The sequence below is a fragment of the Magallana gigas genome, chromosome 10 (genome assembly GCF_963853765.1).
Source record: "Magallana gigas chromosome 10, xbMagGiga1.1, whole genome shotgun sequence".
NCBI classification, from domain to species: Eukaryota; Metazoa; Mollusca; class Bivalvia; order Ostreida; family Ostreidae; genus Magallana; species Magallana gigas.
In genome coordinates this window covers 32367544-32392865 of record NC_088862.1, presented here as the reverse complement: position 1 = coordinate 32392865, position 25322 = coordinate 32367544, and the positions used below count along the sequence as shown (strand labels likewise).

General features: G+C 31.6%; 1 protein-coding gene across 2 annotated transcripts; it reads right to left on the bottom strand.

The window, feature by feature from the left end:
- Nucleotides 1–8278: 8278 nt before the first annotated feature.
- On the bottom strand, nucleotides 8279–22261 carry LOC105333034 (protein white). 2 transcript variants are annotated; one of them, XM_011435830.4, is made up of 20 exons: nucleotides 22106–22261; nucleotides 18735–18902; nucleotides 16491–16539; nucleotides 15875–16064; nucleotides 15459–15530; nucleotides 15127–15225; nucleotides 14427–14593; nucleotides 13882–13953; nucleotides 13524–13626; nucleotides 13123–13221; nucleotides 12934–12962; nucleotides 12717–12822; nucleotides 11767–11904; nucleotides 11238–11330; nucleotides 11050–11107; nucleotides 10493–10570; nucleotides 10251–10356; nucleotides 9976–10076; nucleotides 9789–9862; nucleotides 8279–9538 (listed from the first exon to the last, which is right to left on the bottom strand). In XM_011435830.4, exons 1-20 carry the CDS (start codon nucleotides 22152–22154, stop codon nucleotides 9434–9436), a joined length of 1956 nt encoding a protein of 651 aa, XP_011434132.2. In that variant the 5' UTR covers nucleotides 22155–22261; the 3' UTR covers nucleotides 8279–9433. The 2 variants fall into 2 exon arrangements, with proteins under 2 accessions (XP_011434132.2, XP_011434133.2); XM_011435831.4 differs by lacking the exon at nucleotides 22106–22261 and adding an exon at nucleotides 20532–20673.
- Nucleotides 22262–25322: the final 3061 nt, after the last annotated feature.

Here is a 25322-nt window from a genome sequence, read left to right as displayed (position 1 = left end):
AGCATTTCAATTGGACATATATTAAAGGTGTGCATATTGCTAGGGTTTTGATATCTGATGATTTTTGAATAAAATACCAGCTGTTGAACTTAGTCATTTTTTGGCAAAATATTGCATATAGGGTACCCTCATTGTACGGATAACTCCTCCTACAGTTTTCAAGACAGAACGTTGTTCTTTAGCAATTCGATTGGACATATATCAGAGGTGTGCATATTGTTAGGGATTTGATTTCGAGAAAATTTATGAAAAAAAATACCAGCTGTTGAATTTAGTCATATTTTTGGCAAAAAAATGCATATATATAGGGTACCCCTTTTGTACAAAAAACGTCTTCTACAGTTTTCAAGATTAAACGTTGTTCTGTTACATTTTAATTGGCCATATATCAGAGATGTGCATATTGCTAGACTTTCGATTTTTGATTATTTATGAAAAAAAATACCAGCTGTTAAATTTAGTCATATTTTTGGCAAAATATTGCATATAGGGTCCCCCTATTGTACGGACAAACTCCTCCTACAGTTTTCAAAATAGGAAGTTGTTCTTTAGAGGAGATCAATTGGGCATATATCAGAGGTGTGCATATTGCTTGGGTTTTGATTTATGACGATTTAATTTGGTAAAAACAAACACCAGCTGTTGAACTTAGTCATTTTTTGGCAAAGTATTGCATATAGCAGGCACGTAGCATCGTTTTTGAAAGTGGGGGGCCAGACCCATCCAAAAAATCTTGACAAGCAAAAAAAAAAAACAATAAAAATAAAAATTTAAAGTTTCCAAAAATCTTCAAAATCCTAATCCGTGGGGGGGGGGGGGGGGGGGGGGGGGGGGGGGGGTAGACTCAACTATACTTGAAAAAAAAAAATTTTCCCTACCAAAATTTTTTTCCCTCTAAATCATGAAATTTCTAATCCGTGGGGGGGGGGGGGGGGGGGGGGGGGTTTATAACCTTCAATTTTTTACTAACTTCCAAAAAAGTGGGGGGGGGGGGGCAACTCCATTATAATTCATTTTTTATATGTAAATTTTAAAAAATTTGTTGCTGCGAGAAAAAGTGGGGGGGGGGGGGGGGGGCTGGCCCCCCCTGATGCTACGTGCCTGTATAGGGTATCCGTATTGTACGGATAACTCTATTGATCGTGATAGGTAGGTTTCATCAGTTCAGGGTTGACAAATTGATGATGAATACTGTTCATACAAAAGAAAACCCGGTTTGCTGTCACGTTGACAGCTATTCTCTTGTCTATATTTTTCTTGTCTATATTCCTTTAAAGGAGATCAATACAGTTTAAAGATTGCAACGACCACTGAACCCTTTGAAGTAAATGGCATATAGGTTATGTAAAAAATCACAGTTAACTCAATTTGAAACGTCATGTAAACGGGCTGAGATCTTCAATATTTGACCTTTAAAATCTCCCGGACCAGATGACACATAGCTTATGGTTGAAATCACATCAAAAATATTAGGCTAGATCAGAACATATACTAATATGTTTTACGGTGCGACCGTTGGGGCGAGCACAGCATGTGATCAAACAATGAATTATAATAAATTAATAAAATAGAATTAACAACGTGAAATTTGAATGCCAAAAAATAAAGCATACCTATTTTTCAGTAAATTTTCATTATTCATAGTTTATAAGATTTGTTATAATTTATTTATTTATATGTAGAACAATAGTTTAATCTCAGATACAATGTTGTTAAATAATAAAGATTTTAATATATAAATATTCATTGCACTGCATCTCCTCTTTTAAAGTGATTGTAATTATGATTGATTGATTGATTTCCCCCTTTTTTTTGCAGTAGACATTTTTTCTTAAACTTACATATAAAACTTGACTCATCATAGAGCTCCCCCCATGCTAAAATTTTTTTCATTTTTGTCAATTTATACATAGAAAATCGACTTACCATGGATTTGCCCCTCCACTTAAAAAAAAATAATTAATGTTTAATTTTATTTTTAGTTTACGCTTAAAAATATTTGCTTATCATGTTAAAAGAACATGGTGTTGTCCCCCCCCCCCCCCCCTCATGTAATAAATGGAAGTGAAAATAAAGAAACCATTGAACTGCTAAAGAGCTGAAAGATTAGAATTTTCATGATTTATTTTTCTTTTTGCTTGCAAAGATTTTTTGGACGAGGCTGCCATCCACCCACCCACCCCTTTAAAAAAGGCGCTGCTACGTATAACGTTACGTTTCAGGAAATTACCGTAATTATAGTGAATAAAATATTTGTGAGCATTCATCCAAATAAGTGCAATTTACAACTGTTTCCTGTATCTGAAGAAATGTCCTTATTCGTCAGCTGTTCTTTATCTTAGCCTTTGCAAGATTTTGAGAGGATTTTGGTCATTTCAGCAGATTTACAATAACTTCAATTAGAGTAATTTCCCCTTATCAGTGCTTATTGTGACGTCAAAGCTGACGTTGGTTAAGTGTCGTCTTACTCTTTAAAATTCCCTTGAGAAATAAAAGTATGCGAAGTATACTGTTTTATTTACCTAAAAAGCATGATGTTCTTAAAATTACACATCTTATTAGCTTTTCAAAGGTTTTACTTTGATTCTCGGGAGAACGTGATGTTGGAACGTGAGGTTGGAAACCATTGGTACTATGAATTGTGGGTCAAAATTTACTGACTCCGAAAAAATATATCGGATCAATGTGTAAACGTTTGTGACGTCACACGATTATTTTTGATTGAAAGTGTACTGAGGTGAACTTTAGAGGTAACATTGACTGTATGTCGCTTACATCGTTATTGTTTTTACTGTCTAAATTTGTCTTGCTGATTCTCGTGAGAGTGTGAAGTGATAAAAATTGCCATGATTACAGGGAACTACTGGGACGATTAAAACGATGCATTACTGGTCCGATTTACTGACGCCAAAAAAATCCGTTGAATGAATGTGCAACTAGTCCGAATTTTCTATTCACACACGCCTTGCCGGTAGAGCTCGCTTCGCGCCGGCGCTGCGCGCCGGCGAGCTGCGCTCGCTATTAGTGGAAAAGTAAGACTGAGATCAAAAGTGAGCTCGTCTAGGTTTTATGGGCCCGGGACCTGATGGGTGATTTGTTGAGCGTGAAGCCTCCATATGGACATACGAGTTCGTGACCAAAACGCCTCCATTTCAGATCTGATACAGAACTAACCATCTATTCCACAGCCGCTTTTTGCTTACATAATCAAATCAATGTATACAAATTCTGCAAAAATACAAATCTGGGTTTGCGCAGCACTGTAAGTCCCTGATCCTCTTAATTATTAATTAAGAAACAAATGTAACAAGAAGAGATAAGATTCTTGATCTCTCTTGAACCTCTACACGCAATCCATGACAGTGCCAAGATATGTCTATAGAACTATCGTTTGTTAGTGCCAAGGATGATTTTTTCTTCAATAAATCTCTTTTGTTAATAAAATGACTTCAGTAGACTAATGGCTGTCAATGACCTCAGGTGTCAAATTATTTTTGGAACAGAAATTACCACTTTTCTCTCTCAAATTTTTGCTATAATTTCTTGACCACCAAGCCTTCTTAATTTTGTTTTAAATTTTCAACTGTTTGAAATTAATAAAAGCATGACTTATAAGAATGAGTCATGATTTAGAACGAGGCTATTCATCTGCAATCATAACTTCCCGGACCTTAATTTCCGGCAAAGCTCGTAAAATCAGCTCAAATGTATTACAGAGGCGTCAGAGACCTTTTACTAAACCGTGATGAAAATACCGGTTTATGTTCTGCTAAATTTTTGGCTTTATTATTAAATCTCAAAAGATACATTCAAGTTTGTTCTTTAGTTAATTTGACAGAAAGCGACTATATGATTCGTATTTAATTTTAATACCCGGTGATATTAATACATTCCACAAGTAATCCCTAACTCTGCCAGAAAGACTCGAACAGTTGCGAGTGCTATCGTCTGCATTGACCGGATGAGGGTCACAACCGTTTAAATTGTTTTACACTGGTTTGTTAGAATGAGACGCGTGACGTTTGTTATTGAGAACGAGGTTATCGTCTGCTATTACAAGACGAGGGTCAAAACCGTAGATTTTTTTTTTCAACGGCATTTTATTGCTTGGTTAGATTTAAACTGGTTTACTACTGAGAAGAAGGCTATCGTCTGCTGTTACATAATGAGTATTATAACCCTTAATATTTTTAACTGTTATTAACTGCTCGGCTGATATTCGTTGTTAAGAACAAGGCTACCGTCGACTAGTTTAAGATGAGGTCATAACCTTAAATATAGTTTATGTCATTAATTTGACGTTTAGTTAGAATGAGAATATTGAGACTGGTCCGGCATTTGATATTGAGAGCGAGACTATCGTCTACTTTTACAGGATGAGGGCTTCCACCGATATGATCATTGGGCTGTCCACGGGATTCGCCTCGTTTCTGGTCTTTGGAATCCTCGTGTGCGTGGTGTGGAGATGCTTTTGTCACAAATCGGATAAAGAAGAGGAAGATACCAAGACCAAACCAAAAGGCAGACAGCAGCGTCCATAGCAACCAATAAGGACAAACAACAAAAGCACTTTGTTTCAACTGTCTAATTACTGGATTACTAGACGATTACTTTAAAAAGTCTTTTGAAATATATATACTTACCACAAATGTAATTAGTGGATGTCATTATTGAATTGACACCTAGGAGCGAAAGCATGAATTATTGAAAACAGCTTTCAGTGCTATGATGATTTGTTTTTTTCCTCTTTGCATTCACGTTTTGTATTGATCTTGAGCAAAATGAGAAACGGTTTAAAGTTTTCAACAGACACAGCCTTTGTTTTCATTAGTTGTTAAATAACGCTGACAAAAATGTTCTTAACGAAATCCGGGGCTCTTTTCATATATTCATAGATAAAAAATAATCTTAAACAAAATTGTCATCTGCAGTATTATTGATTTTGCAAACAGTTTATTTGAAAAGTGTTTTATACGAACGTTTCGGTTTATTTTCTGTTCTAAGCGTTCCTTTTCTTGTCAATCTACTTCTTGCTATCATATTGCTTGTCCACCCATCAGTTTCTGGGTAACTGAACTTTGAATAATTTTGTTGAATTTATATTCCAGAGCATTTATATTTCCATGCACATTAAAGTATGGAACTGTATTTCGATTTTACTACGTCATTTGTTGATCATATATGATCTGACATCTAAAATTCATACTTGGCATCTAGAATACCTTGTTAAAAAACGTGAATTTTTTTCGTTATCTAATTTAGCATCATAAGTTAACTAAATTTGTCATTAGTACTCTTATACTAGACTAGGAAAGTCTACAACAAAATACAACCCCCACCCCCACCCCCAACCCCCAACCCCCCAAAAAAAACCAAAAAAAAAAAACCAAAAAAACCCCGAAACACACAAAGGAACAGAAACTCCAAAATATGATATCCATTGCTAGTGTGACGCACGTTATAAATTGATATGTACTTGGTTTTAATATTTTAGAAATACAATGGATGGGGATTGATATATCTTTTTCCCGATAACAGCTGACTAATTATTATATCATTTATTTCTAAATGTCTCATTGTATTTGGCAAGTTGTCGAAATTACTCAGAGTTATTCATCAATTCCACATAATACGGTAACTAGTACCCGTATAAAGATAATCATAGGGGGAAATACTTTTGTTTGACAAATGCATTGTAAATGAGTTTGTTATTTGGTAATTTGATATATTCTCCTCTGTGTTGACTAATTTTCAAATACTCGTCATGTTGTTTTGTTGAATTAAATGGTAAGTTACTGCTGATATGAATAATTTTCTATTGAATTCGTTTTAATGTTGCTATTATTATATCACAAAGTTCTGAATTATTTTGTCAGTGCCGGAAGCATTTTTTCCACATGTTTTAGGGGCAACTGCGTAAAAGCCATTTACTGCTATTTTCTATGCTAGACAATTGTTAGTGAGTATATGGCCATTTTTTTAAACAGCGTACTGCAGTATCTCATGTGAGAAATGCGACCTTGAAAATTTTATGAAGAAAAATTGATATTTGATATTTGATATAAGATATAGTAACCTTCAAAATATTAATATAAGTTAAAATGTTTTTCATACAGAAATGTGATTCGAGTAAGTCTTTTTTTTTTCCTGCCGGGTTTATAAATTCTTTAGGCCTTTTGTTAATTAACCATGTGAGGACATTTATTTTTGGTGAGAAATGTAGACAGCTTAAATCATGTTTCTGTGGGGAAATACAATTTTCCATCTGCATGTTAAAAAATATTTTTTGGGTATTTCTTATTTCCCCTAATTGACATTATGAAAAATTTTAAACGAAACAATTCGAAAATTACTATTATAATAAGTTTCTTCTCTTTGATTTCATTTAAGCATTTAAGTAAGTAGAAATTAGAAATATTAGATGGGAAACAAGAGAGAAAATGCCCATGTATACAAAATACTTTAATAAGGTCAATATCACTTGATAGGTACGATATACTAAAACAAAAATGGTGATAAACTCCTTTTAGTAAAGATTATTCATACGAGAGGTTTGAAATTGGAAATGCACAAAATGCAGGTACTTTGGCACTGCCTCAAGCATCAGGTAATGTGATAATACTAGTACATGTATTTATAATGTTGGCGTATTTTGTCTTTTTAAAAAAAATCTATGTATATCAATATTATGTCACTTAATTTTCAATTATACATGTTCTGTACAATGACGATCGATGCAAAATAAAAACAACTCAGAATGTTTAAAAATTAAACCAAAGAGACAGGTATTAATCGAAAATTGTATCAATTTTGATCGTTAAGGGATATTTTATGTGACTGAAAATAGTTACGACTTTGTAGTAAGTTCTTTTGTAAAACGCAACCAAGGTATTAATCGAAAATTGTATCAATTTTGATCGTTAAGGGAATTTTGTATAACTGAAAACAGTTACGACTTTGTACTAAGTTCTTTTGTAAAATGCAACCCATTTTTTTTTAAAATTATGAACAAAAAATAAACAATGAAATGAATAACAGTATTTTTAGAAATCCATTCGTTGTGATATAAATGTGTGATACTTAATTTTGTTTATTCACCGAAATTAAATGTATGATGTGTTAGACATATTTAGCCACAAATATTATAGTGAACAGTGAAGTTATTTATTGTTTTTGTTGTTGTTTTAAATTGCAGATTCACGAAGTATTGTTTAGTGCAAAAGTATTACTCTGATGATTAAATATTTGTTTTTCACAAAGAATGTGATGAGTTATCTTTCTTGGATTTATCTCGCAAACTTTCGCTGTTTGAAGTCCCAGAAAAATTCAAGAAAGTATTTTTAAAGATTTAGCGTACATAAATAAAAAGTGCATGCAATTAAGAGCATACATGTGATTAAAATCTGATTTAAAAACAAACGATTTTCTTTGATAAGCATAATTCATTCAATGCTTAACCGAGTTTCAACCCAATCAATATTATTCAAACGCTCTTCATGAATTCCATTAATTTACAATGATTGTAATGCAATCTGATTTTATCTTTGTTTTCCAGACTTAAATACTTATTCACAAACACTGTTAAAGTCATATATTATAGGATCCAGGTGTTTGAGATCTAACAATGACTATCTTCAAACAAGTGCACTCATATCAATGGAAATATGTATCAAATTGGTTTTAACATTGATTTAAGATGTCTGACACACCATCCCTAATAGTAAAATGCATACGCCGAATATATCAAAATTAGAATGATAAAAAAGTGAAAATGTGTATTTGTGTGTAATTCTTCTGTTGACACGATTTTGGAAGACAATTCGGATAACAGTATTTGCAGACCATCATAACAATTGACTTATTGGCAGATGTAAGTTGAATTAAGAATTATTGGAGTTTTTAACACTTTTATGTTCCTACTGGTCTATCTTCCCCATTAATCCGTTTCCACTTAAATAGTTGCATCGTTAATAGTTGACTAAGTTTAAGTTTCAAAGGATCAAAATAAATATGATGCAAAGAAACTAGAACGAGGTATATATGCAGACAAATTCTTTTATGAAACTTGTGTATAAGAGTTTCCATTTTGAATGCATTACGGAATTTTCTGATATCAATTCCGCTTAAACAGAAGTAAAAAAAGTCCCGACTGTGAAATGGTTATACGTCAATATAACAGTATTTTAATTCTATTTGAAGACGTGTTGTGTCAGATAATATGTCTAGTTTTCGTTCGTCATCATAAATTATAGATAGTTTCAATGAAGATAAAACAAACTGAAGGTTTTACTATTTTATTGCATATAAATGGACGATGTACATAAATTATATTTTACTCATAGTACAATACAAAATATAGAACATCAAAAATAAAAAATACTGAATCATGATTAACGAATTTAACGTAAAAGAGAACAAATAAAATCCATATAATGTATCTCTTAAAGCGATTAATATTATAAGAAAATCAAAGAATAAATCATATAGGATATGATAGAAATGATATAAAAAAAAACCGGTAAGGAGGCTGAGTGGTCAACAGATTTACCATCAGATCTACCTTTAATCTTAAGATTTGATGCCTTAAGCTTTAAACTTTAATTAAGTAAAGTAAATATCAATATTATTTACCTTTTGAATTAGGACATTTTCTTATATCTTTATGTAGAGCTCTTCTTTTTAACGAGATCATTACAGTCTATAAATGACCACGACTATCGAGCCATCTTAAAGATAAGTTCCTACTTAATCGCATAAAAACTTTGCAATGGGTTCAAAACCCTATTTATTACTGTTGTTAAGATAATTGATTTCTTGAAAATAATTAAACTATTCAGACAGACAGGGACTACAAAAAAAAATTGTGAACAACAAATAAAAACAAAGTTAAACATTGCACATGTATTTTAGCAATAAAATGAATAATATACTATATAAATTAAAACGAAAGACTAAAGGTGGCTTCTACGAATTCCTTCAACTTCCGGTAAAGTGTATTCTAAAGTGCAGAGTCAAACTACGTTTTACGGAAATTGCAACTAAAGTGATATAAGGCGAGTCTTTGAATACTCAGAATACTGTCATCTTCAGAACCACTTCAATCATGGTTGAACAGAACAGACTATAGTAACAAATTTGCATGTTATGTTTTTTTGCATCGTGAATTTGTAGTTAGCTGTCGCCTGCGACAAAAACAAAAATGACCAAATTGGCATAATTGATTTAAAAAACAGCATTTCTCTCATAGAATATTATTAATCCATTTTCTACAGTTTGATGTTTAACCTTTTGGCTTGCAAAATAATTAAAACAAGAGAAAAATACGATATAGAGTCCTCCAACATTTGATCTTGCTTCGTGGATTCGCTGTGTGCACTTAATTTTTGCCATTTTGTAGTAATAAGGGACATCGTGTCAAAGACGGGTTGGAACTTTAGCACTTGGAAAGTTTTGTTTTCACAAGAAGAATAATGAAGGCTAAGAAACGGTACAGCACAATTAACGACGAGAGCATGGTGAGATCCAGGACAAAATTGTTCTGAAAAAAAGTATTAAAAAAATAGATTGTAAATCGCATTAAATACCCCACTTTTAAAAATTTTACAACGTTCAATTAAAGCGCATGCTTTCCTTATTATTAAAAAGCTTTCAATTTTCAAAATGTTTTATTTAAAATTTGATCAAGATGCGTAAGATGCACCGAAGAAAGCATGACTTTGTTGTCAACACCCTTAGAATAAATAAAAACAATTAAATATAAAGGAAGAGTGTTCATATCAGACGCCTACCTCATCATAATTAAGACTTTGTATAACGTCTTTCCCATTATGAATGCAAACAGTTGAATTTGCTTCATCACAACCTTAAAAAAAAGAATTTATGAATATTTACTAACATAGCTACATATTTCTAATATTTTTGTGAATCAATGAATACCGGTAGACCCTAAGAACATTAAGAATAGTATATACATACTTATATGATTAATATCTCTCCACTGATTCACGATCATCAACTCATTGCTGTACAAGAACCACGAGGTGTACTTGATCCAAATGAAATAATCTGGCACAGACCTAAAACAACAAAACTCGGACGTAAAGTTCTCATTCAATTGTAACGGGTGTTTAACTTCAAGCGTAAAGGAAATCACAAAACAACAATATCAGATATGTTGATTTTAAAATGTCACCTTTTTTAAAGAGCAAATATACGCAAAAAAGATGTGTAATTGTGAATTCGAATCTTACCCATTGTTAAGAAAATATCCTCCAAACAGGAGAAATGGCGTCATGAGGAGAGGCCCCAGGGTCAGGGCGATTGTTACTGAGGGGGAGGCAGCAGAGATGGCGTATCCTGTACACACAAAGATAAAAAAAAATTAGAAATGGGTTCCTAAGAGTTTGCGTGACTATTAAGAATGGCAAAATACTTCATCTCATTTCCATTTCTTAGTATCAACCATCTCAAGAGACAAAAAACATAAAATTACCAAAAGAAGAAGCAGCAGCAGATGCCAACACAGAAATAATGGCGGCATTAATGAATGTATACGAATCATGTGTCAGACCTGGAAAATAAAATATTTGATCGTGAAATGACATTTTTTGTATTTTTTAATGTAGGCTGATTTTGATTGGTGTTTATGTAGACATCAAAATTCAAAAGAACTTGAATATATAATATATTTATTGCATGATTGTGGGTTATATGAAGATTTATTCCCCAAGTGAGAATCATGTGAGTTTTCGGGGGAGGGGGGATAAATCTTTTAAATACCTCACAAACGTCCATGCAATAGATTGTTCATCATACCGAACGACAGGGATAATTTATAATACATCGGAATCTTATCGGTTTTCAACTATTGTAATGCAATAACGGAATATGATGAAAAATATCACGATGACAGGGAAATATGAAGTTTTATTGCCATGACACGTGATTGTCTAGCACCAATCAGATAACGCGTTAGATAAAATTATTATAATGAGTTATAATAATGTCATTTATAATTAAAGTTTTGTTTATTTTTATTTCTGAACTTACCACTCATCCAGTAAACGATGGCTATTAGTATAGCCGTATCAGCTATTAAGAATGGCACCTATAAAAAGTAAAATAAACCTATAAATCTATGACTAAATGGAAGTTGATATTATAATTAATATTCAATGCAAAACTGTCAACTGTAGTTTGAAATGTATAGGAGAAGCTTAGGTGAACAGTCAACAAACCTCGATAAGCATTTTACTTATATAGTAAACATCAACTCGGTATAGACCCGTTCCATGTTCTCTCAGAAAAACTGGAATTTCTTTTGGAAATACCTGTAACGTGATTTTAAGTTTTCCATAAAAAAAATACCAGAACTCGTAATATGCATGTATTTATTTCTACGTGTATCTGTAATTAAATTTTACTTTCGATTCCATACAAATTCTTGTAAACCATTCATTATTACCCAAGCACTTTAAAGAATCTAGTATATTTATATTTAATACAATGTAACAAAGAGATCAGATGCAATATACTGTGGTTTTATCAATATTCGTTGAATATCAATTTTCGTGGATTTCGTTGTTAAGTTGATTCACGAAATAAAATGTTCATCTAAGTGCAATTTCTATTAAGATTTTGTATTGATAGGGTCATTGGCCTCGAATTTACGTATCCTTGAAACTGTGATTTTCACTTTATCCTCGAAAATTGATACCCTTGAATATAAATGAAACCACAGTAAGAATGTAGCTAATTATGTCTTACATTGAGAATTGGGAACAAGTTGTTGTAGGTGAAACTGATGATAAGAAGAAAGATAACTCCGTTAATGTTCATGATATCCTCCTGGATGTAGTCATTGTTTGTCTTCAGATAGACGAGTCCCATAAACAAGGCGAATATCTGGAAACAAAGACGAGAATCATGTAAAATACCAAACTAATGACAAACGATAATGCAAAACGAGGACAATGAGATTTTTAAGGCAATAAAAACGAATTATAAGGTGATATGGGACACTTCATATTGTGACGTACTTCCAATCGAACTGATTAACAATAAAATCAACTATAATTTTATAATTTTTTCCCCACGAAAGTGATACCTAACAGCGTAGTGCAATGGTTTAAAGCGTTATCTGCAAGTCTGTAAGTCATGGGTTCAAATCCCGCTGAGAGGTTTATAATTTTTATCTTTTCCAAAAATTTTAAAACATATTTTTTGGTCAAATATTGTTAAATTTCCATCATTATTTCATCAAATTTTCCATCATAAGAATTTGTTGCATTTAAGCATTCACTGTTTATATTTATGTATATTTTTAAAAATTCTTGCTTTGTCTGCAAAAGATGTATACCTCAAAATTGCTTTATTACCCTAACGGTAAGTTCAAATTAATGGAGGGCCACTGTAACAGTCACAAGCATTAACCCTGATTTGCCCTTCGACGTTTGTGACGTCATTATAAAACTTAAGTGTTTTTATAGGAAAGTTAACGTCGCAGATTGCTAATATACACTGAATGTAAATAGGTTAGAAGTTGTACAAAATAGAAATGTAAAGTCATGCAGATTGAAACAGTTTATCGTGCCAGCGATTGTGACGTCATAAAAAGCTTTTATTCAAGTGTAATATTTTCTACTCAGTAAATGAAATACCCGGTAACGCATTTTAAACAAATATTGAATTCTTCCACATTATTAAAATAATCTTACCAGTGTTTGGGCAAATTTGATTTTGACCAGCATGGGCTCCCGTATATTAGTGATCCAACTTCTCCACAGTACGCTTCTTAATTGTTGAAAGTACGACGGACCGTTACTGCAATAATTAAACAGAATGTACATGTTAATAAAAATTTTATCATTTACAACTAGAACGCAAACATTTTCATTTATATGAGTCACTTTCAAAAATACAAACTCACGCTACCTTGAAATTGAATGGATTGATTCTTCAAGCTGTAAAACAATTTTTTTTAAAAAGTTAATAAACATAACAATCCATAAGGGCATGCAAAAGAGCTTGTTTCCATTAAATTAGATGATCTTTGAATTTAAATATCAAGATGAATATCACACTTAAACAACAATAAATTTGAAAGGTCAAACAGTTTCTAACCAGTTTTTGGGACATTCTTCTTTCATAGGGGTCCTGGTTTGTTTCGAAATATTCCAACTTTTTAGACGCCTGGCTGTTGTCATAGTGCTCGCACATTTTCTAAAATTGAGATTTTGGAGTTTTTAAAAGTAAAATTATGGAAACACCCGCATATCTTTTGAAGTATCACAGGGGTTTTGCTTTTTGTATCGGTTTAATAATTGAATTGGTTATCAAAATTTCATTGCATAAAATAATAATAAAATTCTAATTCATTTGAAATACTAGTTGGTGCTAAATTTTAAACATATAAAATTTAACTTTAAAGTTGTACAATATTAAGCTTATGACCAAATTATCTTTGTAAAACAATCGCTGATTTCAAACATTGGTTTTGAGCAAAACCATACACAAAACCTCACCTCTACTCGACCTTTGCACTCTGACTCAAAGCCAGGTATTATCGCGAGCGTCAGTATGAAGTGATTGGCTGGATTGTAGTTCATAGGACATGGGTGACCGACACTACAAAATACACGAAAACATATTATCACCAAAAAACATTTATAAAACAGTGTAGATCTATAACCCACAACATTTTTGCTCATAAAAAACTATAGTTCAAAAGGCAGAAAGGACCGACAGAACAAAAAATTTAGACTTTTAATTTAAAACAACGCTAGTTGGAAAGGCATATAGCTGAAAGATGTTATGAAGTCATGAAATATTTTACATGAAGAAATCTGCTATCGTCTGCTATAACAATTCAGGAAAATGTACCTTTTGAAGAATTCTAACGCATGTGTGACTGGACCAGAAAATGCAACTTTGCCTTCTGCCATTAGAATAATCCTGCAAAAAATGCATGGTAAGTTATATAATCTCATACAATCAGATAAGAAATGCAATCACATTCACACATTTAAGCAAAGTCTGATTTAGCAATTTGAAAACATGACATTTCTTTAAAATTTTGAGTTACGTTTAAAGACATCTATATTATTTGATTTTAGTCCTATCAATCTTTTTATAGGATGTATAAAATCATAAAACTAAAATACCATAGATATAATTTGCATTTTGCCGTGCATATTTACATCATCTTTTGTTTCAGATGTATCGTTAATTATTTCCTCACTCAAACGTTTTCAAACTAAAATTTTGAATTTTATAAATACAATACAAAATTTTGTTATTGTAAAGGAATGTTTAACATTTTTTTTTTAAAATCTTGTTATTTCTTTCTTTCTGTCTTTTTGTTGTTGTTCATCGATGCAAGCATTTAAATGAGATGGATAAAAAGAATATTGCAGAAAAACACGTACTCATCGAACAATTCGAACACCTCCGAGGAAGGTTGATGGACGGTGCACATTATGGTGTGACCCATGTGAACCATTGTCTTCAGGGACTGGACAACACTGAGGGCCATGAACGAGTCAAGACCGGAAGTGACTTCATCAGTGAACAGCAAAGGAGGATTCGTAATTAACTGAAATTGCACAAACAGTCTAACTTGTAAGTATATCATAAAACATATTAAAGTTACGCTAACTTACTACTTTTATAACTGAACTGAACTTTTTATTTATTTTACAACGATTGATAAACAAGCTCTACAACTTATATTAATATCTCTCGTTAGCACGGATGATAGTGCGAGGGGATCATTGGTGTGGGAAGAAGCCGAAGTATCAGGAGAGAACCCACGTGTCCAAGCGGGCGACCGCCATACCATACCACATACAACCACTGTCGATCACGGGGATCGAACTCGGGTTGCAGCGGTGAAAAGTGAGTGCATTGTCCACTACGCTACTTGGACACCTTTTATTTACTTATATCAAACTGAGTTTCTTATATATGGTTTACGATTGGTACTAACAAATTGTTTGATCGCGAAAATGGGTAGCTATTGATTCATTCTTTAAAACAGTAAAAAAAGAAAAAGAAACAACAACCGAACACTTTTTAAACTATTCCTTTAAAGAATAACTGATGCCCTTGTATATGATAAAGTTTTACCTCAGATGCAAAAGAGAGTCTTTTCATCTCTCCACCCGAAATGCCCTTAACTTTTCCAGGGGTTCCAATAAAAGTATCTGCACATTTCGTTAGTCCCAACTAAAAAGACATCATTTATTGTCAAAAAAATTATTGATAATATATTGATAATACAATAACTTTCTGTGTTATCTTGTACAATTATGTTTAAGTTTTATAGACCTTTTAAATAAGTGTTAATGACGCACGTGAAATAAATTCTTAAATTGATTTTGAAATTGATAGGTATTTGCGCTTATATAACAAGGACAGAACATTGTAGGTATAAAGTGCATCTAAATGAATAATCTTGCCTCTTGCATGACGTTTTCTACACGTTGAAGTTTGTCAGCTTTTGACACATGTCCATCCATTTTTAGCATTGCCTAAAAGTATGTAAAAATAACTATAACACAATCGACAGAAATAAAGATGATTAATTGCAGTTTTGCTGCCTAATGAACTATCAACCTCAAGTTTGAACACATTAATTGTACCTCTAAATGATTCATTCAATACAAGGTTGTCATGGTATCGTGATTAAATGGGACAATGTTCTTTAAGTGGCAGCAATAAAAGTTCAAGTTGAAACTATGATCATACAAAAATAACCTAATCCAGCCTTGAAACGACGAACTGCGTCGTATTAAGTAAAAGTAAGAGACACAAACGTAAGCATTAGTAATTACTCACAATAAAAAAATCTGTTTTTTTCTCTCTTTAGACTTACTCTAAATACGAGGTGTTCGCGCACAGTCATGGTCCCTATAAATAGGTCATCTTGTTGCACGTACGCCGCCAGGTTTGACATTTTGTCCTTGTCCATTAACACTCCATTCACTCTTATCTCCCCTTGGATGAGTAGGGATCCTCTGTTCTTGAATGTCAGCATGTTCATCAAAGTTGATTTGCCTGCTCCACTATTAGAAATGATTGGCAGTACAGTTAGGTGGGAAAGCACTTAGGAAAAAAATTATGACGAACCTTTTTTTTTTTTTTTAAATATTGAGTCTCAAAAATGGTTAAAAATCATGATTGTCAATCAATATGTGGATAATGTATTTCATCTGTTGGTTCTTATTGATGATAGCTCATATAATTAATGCCAAAAACTCTTTCTTCTACCTTAAAAAAATTATAACAATATATTCCTTTTTTAAAATAAAAAAAAAACCCTTACTTTACATAGCTTAATATATTTTATAAATTGTTAATCTTAGAAATCTTAATTGATCAATTGCTTTAAGTCGAATCATATAAATGAATAACATTAAGGTTTATTTAAACATCAATTGTTATTTTTTGCTTCCAAAGATTACACATCCAACATGTAAAAATGTATTTACCTCGCCCCCATTACAGCTGTAAGTCTGCCTGGTTTTATTATTCCGCTGACTGAAAGTATAGATGAAACGCTCAAGTTGAATAGAAATGAATAATTAAAATTCATGATGAATACATTTTCTTTTATTCCATGTGTATATCATTACAATCATCAAATCCTCAAAATACTGTGGAATCATTAAATTTCGTGGGGGCCAATTTTCGTGGATTGTAAAAGTTTTAAAAGTAAGTGGGGACGTAATTTCGTGTATTATCTTATACCTACAAAAGGAAATATGACTTTATAACCCATATTTAATAATTTTTGGAGGATGTTAATCCGTGGATGAGAGGTACCCACGAATTCCACGAAAATTGAGCCACAACAAAATCTTATGATTCCACAGTAACACATTTTTAAGAAATTGCAATTTACGAAAATTGGCTTCTTCTAGTTAAAGATTTCAAGAGAATGGTGCAACTATTAATGAGGAAGAGTCAGTCCTTTTTTTGGAATGACAGGATCTGTACCTCTATAAAATGTTCATATTCTTTTTGACATGATATTTATTGGCCTACTCTGTGTATTTTCAGCAGTCACTTTAGGTTCAATAACCGTCTTGCATCAAGGGTCTTCAACAGGTAAGTCAAGGTTTATTACGTTTAATTAATGTCATAAAATTAGTTTTGTTGTTTTTATGGAATGTGTTGTCGCTGATATTAACGTAAGCATTGTACTCACTCCTTCTCTGCAATATTGATATCAATTTCTATTTACAACCTCGCATGTTTCGTCGGAAATTTGCTAATAAATATCTAACCATGTCATTTTGCACAATATATTCTGTTGTTAAAGTATTCGATGATTAAAAACCAGAAGTTAGTCTTATTTCTTTTTCAAAATTAAATAGTCTCTTTTACATACGTATATCATGTTTTTAATTTCATAGAGGTATATTTTGTCTAAATATATCTTAATGAAATACATTTGCATCTGTAAAAGGACATATTGCAAAAATGTATAGAAATTTGATTATTTGACATTACTTATATACGTGACAGATAGGTGTGGGCCTGTCTGCTTAACAAGACCATGATTGATATGAATAACATTAACTTTGATTGTTTGACATTTATAGAGAAAGAAATCTTAATTTAGAGGTTAAACATTCTAACAAGAGGTATTTATCAGTTTCAGATCTATGGTTTCCATCGCTCTTCTTTTTACAAAAATAATAATTCACGATTGATGTAATAAGCTTATTTTCTGATGTATAATGATCCTTTTTGTAATCACGGTGGAGTCGTTAATCGAGACGCATGGAAGTTTTTTTTTACATAAATTAACTCTTTGGGATTTCACCTTTGTTAATTAAAGGTAAACTCTAATTAAGACAGTCACTTTGATGTAGATAATAAATTTAAAACCACGATACACCTTTGGCTTATAGGTTTTGCAAAGATCTTAAGCAAAAAGGTAATCTTTCTTACATTCTCTTTTTCATCGTTTGGTTAAAAGCAATCCCATCCGTAAGGAGCGACGTAAAGACAATCAATAATTTTGCTTTACTCTTTGCACTAAGATTAACCCTCATCTAGACGTAGCTTTTGTTTTGTTCTCTCCGATAAACAAGTACATATAATTAATCAACAGATGAGTCACATAGTGGAACATTATTGAATAATTTATTTCTTAGAAATTTGTCCGATTTGTATGCTAAAAACCCGCACAACATACATTGGTGTCCGATTGTGTCAGCAGTTTTGTTGCTACTCTTATAAAAATGACATCTTTTTGAAGAGCATTTATTCGATATGCCAAATGAGTTGTAAAGTGAAAAAGACATGACATTTTGTAAAAAGTCAAAACTGCAGCAGAAGATGGAGCAGCAAAATAAAACAACGCTATATTGCCTTTTTTGTTCATTGTTTTGGAAACCATCTTAAGTGGTGACATTGACACCAATAAATACATTCCCTGAGATTCGCTTAAAAATGGCATTGCTATATCAATGGTTTTACAGTTGTAAGCTGCTTTTATGAAGGCTGGTTGGTTGTGGCCAGTATTAGTATTTATAATATTCTCTTCTATTGAACATTTTGGATATAGATTTTAAAAAAAAAATTAAAAGGTCAAAATAAATAGACTTAACAAAAAACCTTATAGCCGAACAAATCATTTTCAAAATTTCCGATCTGACGGGCATTGATTTTTTTTGCCCACCCAGCCCCCTTATGGTAGTAATACAGTAGAATGCCTCGCTTACCATTGGTTAGGATACGTTTGGGGAGTTCCTCTTCCTTGTTGCAGAGACAGCATAGCTTTCTCTTCGGCAAAGCAAACACATTGCAATCTCGCCATGACAAGGTCACAGGATAAACTTGACTACTGTAGTTCTCTTCATAGTCCTTCTGAGGAAATCCTAGTTCAGGATCTATAACAAAGAAAGAGAGAGCTAGGAAGAGTATGAAATCCTTGCCTTTTCTATATAAATGATGGAGAGAGAGAGAGAGAGAGAGAGAGAGAGAGATATTCGTCCCCGTTTGATTTTCGAACTTTCCAATCTCGTTGTTAGCGGGCGAATTAGAGTTTGAGCGAATTCTTATATCTTAAACTATTTCTCTTTAAACACAACTTTGTTTTAGCGAATTCAAGACAGTCCAAAACCGTTTACAAATGAAAAAGGCGAATATAATACGGGGCGAAAATAACTCTTATACAGTAAGTGAATGATATAGAAAGAGTTCGAGTAAGACTTTATATCAGATCGGCATTTTTGAAAAGTTGTGACGTTTAGGAGAAAAACATTACATGACATTTCATACACGTTTCAGAACATGCATCCGTTTGAAAAAAAGGTGGATGCTTGACATTCTAAAAAATAAATATAATGAATAAACGTCGATTATTTTCACGTGTTTTTTGGAATTCTTAAAAGATTTCATAGAATTTAAGTATTTACAGTATAGTTCAGTTTTCACAAATGTGTTGTTTTTGCATGATATTGATTTGACATGCCATTTTAATGATTTATTCATCGTATTGAATGTTAATAATGCGACATTTAGATATCAATTAATTTTTAAATGTTAACAAAATCCATATAGTTAGTGATTCTTAAATCTTCCTAATATTACTTAATTTAAAAAAAATGAATTAATAGAATCATAAGCAACCAGAGTTAAGTGTAAACCGCAATAAAATCTCCGACGACGTTCAAAAGAATATTTGATTTATTTATTTTCAATAGTTTTGTTTTCTTTTGCTTGACTAATAAAACTATGGAAAAAAAATATTAGTTTAATGTGATAAGAACTTGAAATGTTTGCATTCTTTAAAAGTTTGAACTCATTTTTTTAAAACGTTTAATCTATTGTCTTTTATGAAAAGTATGTCTTTGGGTATGTTGTCTTAATTTTAATTTTGTAAAAAACAGGTGCATTTGAATAGACGATGATATATAATAGCTTAATTTTCTTTCATATGACACAAGAAAACAATATGTGAGTAAAACTTAAGGACACACGAGACGTTCCCAATTTTTATATAATTTTCCTTGATATTTATTCATTATTTTTAAACATTTAAGCATGTCAATTCCCAAAATCTCAGGGCACATTATCAGGCTCTTTTCAGAGATAAAATAATCTTTGAATCTTGTGACATTTTAGTGACAAATAGCAAAGTTAATTAAACACCGTACGAGAAAGATCTATGTTGGAGACATTAAAAATTAGTCTGATTAAAGACTTTTTATTTAATAAACTGCTTTCTATGCATTGTTCTACCAAAATCGTTCAATATAACAAATTAGTATGCAACCTTTACATATCACATTTATTAAAAAAAGGAGGAAGAACATATAATATGAACATTTTATCGCCTGATTTGTCTATTTGTTTTAAAATAATTTTTTTATTTGCTTTTGTTTTTCTTCTGTTTGTTTTTGTTTTATTGTTATATTTATTTTATTCAAGACGACATTTTCAACTTCTGTAAAACTTCAATATATCCTTCTCGTTACTATTTTGAAAAAAAAAACCAAAGTATATAAAATAAATACCTAAGTTCACATTCGACATAGTTCCTTAACGTTCAACACAACACCCTAAAATATCCAATCTATTAAAGGAAGCCCTATTTCATACAATGTGACTCCCTTGTTTGTAATCAGACAAACCAATCATTTCTACTCGAACGCCTCCCAGTCTGACGTTTGCTTCTCTATCAAACTGAATCTGTGATGCACATTCGGGGTTGATGTCATCAACAAGAAGTAAAAAACAATTAAAGGTCATATGGTTGATCTTTTGTGTTTGCTTCTTTAGGTCTGTAATCAACAACTTGCATCATCAATCATACACGGACCAACGAAAATATAATCAGTCCAAATTTCTAAAGCTTGCCCACTTTTCTGACAAAACGTAAATAATATGCACGGACGTGCCATTATCAATGATTGAAAGTATTATGTAACTTCTAAACACGCACAACCCATTTCAAAAGTCAAAAAGTCTCTGAGCAACAAAGTACACTGGTTCTTAATTTTGTGTCGTCTCATCAAGGTCATACTGTTCAAATGCGCAATGTTTGATAATTTTTTTTGTATTTTATTCCTGCTCTATCACAAGAGCAATAAAATCGCATGTCTAATGACTTAATATAACTTCTAATGATTTAATATGATCTTTTGTTTGCTATTTTGCAACCTGCCACTTATGAAAGAAATTGATATTTATCATGAATAATGGATGTGAAATTCTTAGAAAAAAGTAAAAATGGAAACATGTATCAGTCATTCGTGTCATTTTATTAAGCGTAAAGTTATCAAGTAGATAAAGAATAAGTTAACACAACGCTATTTAGCGTTCTTTAAAGCTTTTAAGATAGTGTGCCACAAATTAATTCTGTCGATTATGGCATTTTGAAACCGTCTTAAGGAAAATAAAAGTTTTAAACAAAATGTTATAGCTGAAGTATCTTTCCAACATAGATCAATTTGTTAGTGCATGACTTTTACGGCAAACGTAAGCTCCCAACTATAGTAGATTTTTAAAATTTTAATAACATGTAAAAAAAAAATAGAACTTTAAATTCCCGAAATTGGCCGTTACTGAAATCATTATGCGACAGTTTCAATGTAGTTTAAGTTGATTAAAAAAGAAATACTTAAATCATTACAGAATCGTTTTTGGCAGAAACCATATTTTAACTTTTATTCCTCGTAAGGAAAACACAAATAGTTATTCTTTTTAAAAATATTTTTCAAAATAAAGCTCTGGAAAAAAAATTTCAAGTATATCTGTAACTTAGTAGAAAATTGCCAAGATGAATCATTTTTGAATCATGATAAAAGTTTAAGCACAAAGAAAATTTCTCTTTTCTACCCCAAAAATAACAACAACTGATAAAGACTATAAAATTACAAGAGTTTTCATAAATTTCAAGATCAATAAATGTAGAAATTAAGAATTGATTTTAATTTAGTGTTTGTACATGTTTACCATATCATTATATTTTGTCTTTTGCAACGAAAAAGGCTATTGATTTCAGATAACGCCGTTGTGCCACGGTAGAATTTAATTTGACGGAAGACCATGTACAATAACAGAAAATGCATATCGAGCAAAATATTACCTGTATTTGTATAGTAGATTGGTTCACGAGAATCCGAGAGCGATGACATTTGCGATCAGTAATGATAATCAGTGCTAACTACTTCTCCAATACAAGAATAATCAATTGATATAGAACCCTCTGTAATTTATATAGATATTGTGACAAGTCACATGTGTGAAACCCTTCATTCTTATAAGTCCATGATTCAAACAACCCATGATTCGGATGATGATGGATTGCGATTTTTTTTATCCTTTTCTTTTTTATGAAAGAAATTCATTAATATACGGACATTACTAAGTAGAAATTCCATCATTTATCATTTACAGGATCTCGGAAATTTTCCATTTAGTTGTTTTGTTTTGTGAGGATGGAGCTTACCATTCCATTTTTTAAAAATTATAAATAAGCACCACATCTTCACTGATATTTTTTACTATAAGCGGTGAAATTTAGAATATGTGATGATCGATAGAATCATAATAAATTAATTATATTATTATGTCATAAAAATTCAAAACATAATATAAGAATCATATTTTGACAAAGTGATCCCAACAATGTATGTATTTTAACGATATAAGCTGTAATTAAATTCAAATTTTTTAAACCTTTTCAATTTGACTATTTTTACACTTTTTTGACAAAGCCCTTTTCCTAAAGGATCAATATAATTTTAAAATGGCCCATACCAGCCCGCTTTCTTAAACAATCTACCCATCTACTGTGGAATCATTAGAATTCGTGGTGGGTCAATTTTTTGTGGTATTCGTGGGTAGCCCTCCCCCATGAATATAAATCCTCAACAAAAAACAATTTTAGAAAGAAACAGTACCCGGCGCATCCACGAATTTACACCCCCACGAATCAGCAAAAAAGTCATAATCCACGAATATTGGCCCCCACGAATATAAATGATTCCACAGTATTTCATTTCAAAAAAAGACAGAGATCAGATGTAATCACAAGACTCAAAGAGCTGGTTTTAATTGTGGACCACTTAATTTAAAATGTAGAGAAATAAACAGCATGAATTAGAGCCTCTCTATACTTTTCAAATTAAGAAAAGATATAATGCTTTCTTTTTGTGTGTATCTTATCTTAATCCTGTTTGAAGCCTAAACAAAATTATTTAAAGTTAGAAAAAAACAGCAATTCAAATAGAAAATAAAGTTAAAAAATAAAAGACAACAAATAGAGCGGATATGAAACTGCCCATATAAAAAGTCACGTGGCTTCGGGGAGGGGTAGCGCTGAATCCCCCTCTTTAAATACAGGAAACTTTTTTTCGTAAATTTACCCCACCTCCTTTTCCAAGATAAAAGAATTATATTTGGATGTTTAGCGCACTAGTTTGTTCTAGTATGTAACATTTATGAAGGGTCAATATTCCCACCATCAGAGTTAGAATTTAAGTTTCGATTTCGGGGTTAGTCCCCCCCCCCCAGCCCTTCACACACACGCACACTTACTATGAAATAATATGCTACGTGCCTATGAAAAGTATTTTACCATTTTGAGGAGCATTATTTTGCTTACCTATTTTAGTATGAAATATTGGTTTTTCGAGTTCCACAGGGTATAGCATTTTGCTTCTGTCTTTTCTGTGTTTATAAATTTCAAATAGATACAACCCTTCAAGACTTATTTCAATTTTAAAATGGGCTGTTCATCAAATTATCCATTTTATAAATCTGAAGGTGTAGCTCATATTCATTACTTAGCTGATTCAATAATGATCCTTTGTTTGAGAAATGGAAGTTGCGAAAAATGGTACTTAATATGCATAATTATGTATGCTAAGAAATATTTAAGGAAATGAATGATGAAGAAGTATTTCAGCTTTTATTTCTTCTATTTTATCTTCTATTCCAAAAGAATAGCGAAGCTTCGGGGGTAATTTTATGTTATCAATTATGATAAATTATGTTTCTGATAAGAGCAGAAATTTTAACATGTGTGCATCCATTGTTCCTTTCAAACCCTACTTAGTAAAAACTCATTATAAAGATCAATGCACTTTTGTGTTTATTTGCGTGTGTCATAAGTGTTATAAAGAATTCAAAATAATACGATTTACACAGCGGTAGAGATAAATAACCTTACGCAGAAAAATGATCATATATGTTTGGCATATATGTATAATTATCGTAAACACATGTAGAGTAAATGTACATTTAATAGTAAATTTTACGTTTATATTACGTGTGCTTTATGTGTTTTAAATGTATGTTAAACTCGTGTGTACATCATTTGGGTTTATTAAAATAAAACTAATAAAAAGAAAACAAAATTTTAACTTACATATAATGAATACATAGTATATCATTTAACATAGATATAGAGATGATATGTAACATAAATACATATAAAAAATAAAACCATATTGCTAAAGTTAAGTATATTAGTTAAATAAGGTAAACTTGTGTTAAAAGAAACTAAAATTTACTTTAACTTTCGGGATATATTTGGATTATAGTTATGCAAGAAAATAGACAAATCTCTTGAATTGCTAGCTAATATATCTGCAAGGGAAAATATCAAAATGTGCACTTAAAACCAGAGAGAACTCGATATTTTTTTATCGGTATGTAAAAATTAAAACGTTTTTTTATTTTGTTGTTTCTAGACAAAATGCATTTCTGGAATTTCCTCAAAAAGAGTAATGATTCACAAAAATTGGAATTGCAAATCAATCGTCGAATGTGGGTGCTTACTGTGTTTCATTTTAAGAAACAAAGACGTATTCGTAATATATTGCCTTATATTTACGTAACTCTGCGATTTAAATAAAATTATTTTTACGTTATTCTTTCAATGCAAACCCTGCAAGGCCAAGTCAATATTCATCATTTGAGACAGGATGTGCAAACGGCGACAAAAAGCAAATGTACATTTTTGAGCATGTCACTTTTAGCGATATGCAAATTGTTGTCTTACTAATCATACAACTTAAATTGCAGTTTAATCACGGACAAAACGTTTTAGAATATAGGTATTTAGCACATTTTTGTTTTATTTCCAACGATTTTGATCAAAGGTTTTTGCTAGTGTAACAGAAATGTCATTAAAATTCCTATTACTAACAGTTCATGATGAAGATGTTAATTCATTGTCATTTTTCATTCTATATGCATTTGGATGCTTTGAAACTGCTTTTGAGAATTTAAAATGTAATCATTATATTCTAAAGGATTGGCAAAAATTGTTTATGCATAAAACGTTTCAGTTCTAA

What these genes read in the sequence shown, in the direction of transcription:
- LOC105333034 (XM_011435830.4), bottom strand. Translation starts at nt 22,154, where the DNA reads ATGTCATCGCTCTCGGATTCTCGTGAACCAATCTACTATACAAATACA. An exon ending in GAGAGATATTAATCATATAA is followed by an intron (nt 9,863 to 9,975) that starts GTATGTATATAC and finishes CTTTTTTTTAAG; the next exon opens with GTTGTGATGAAGCAAATTCA. An exon ending in AAAGTCTTAATTATGATGAG is followed by an intron (nt 9,539 to 9,788) that starts GTAGGCGTCTGA and finishes ACTTTTTTTCAG; the next exon opens with AACAATTTTGTCCTGGATCT.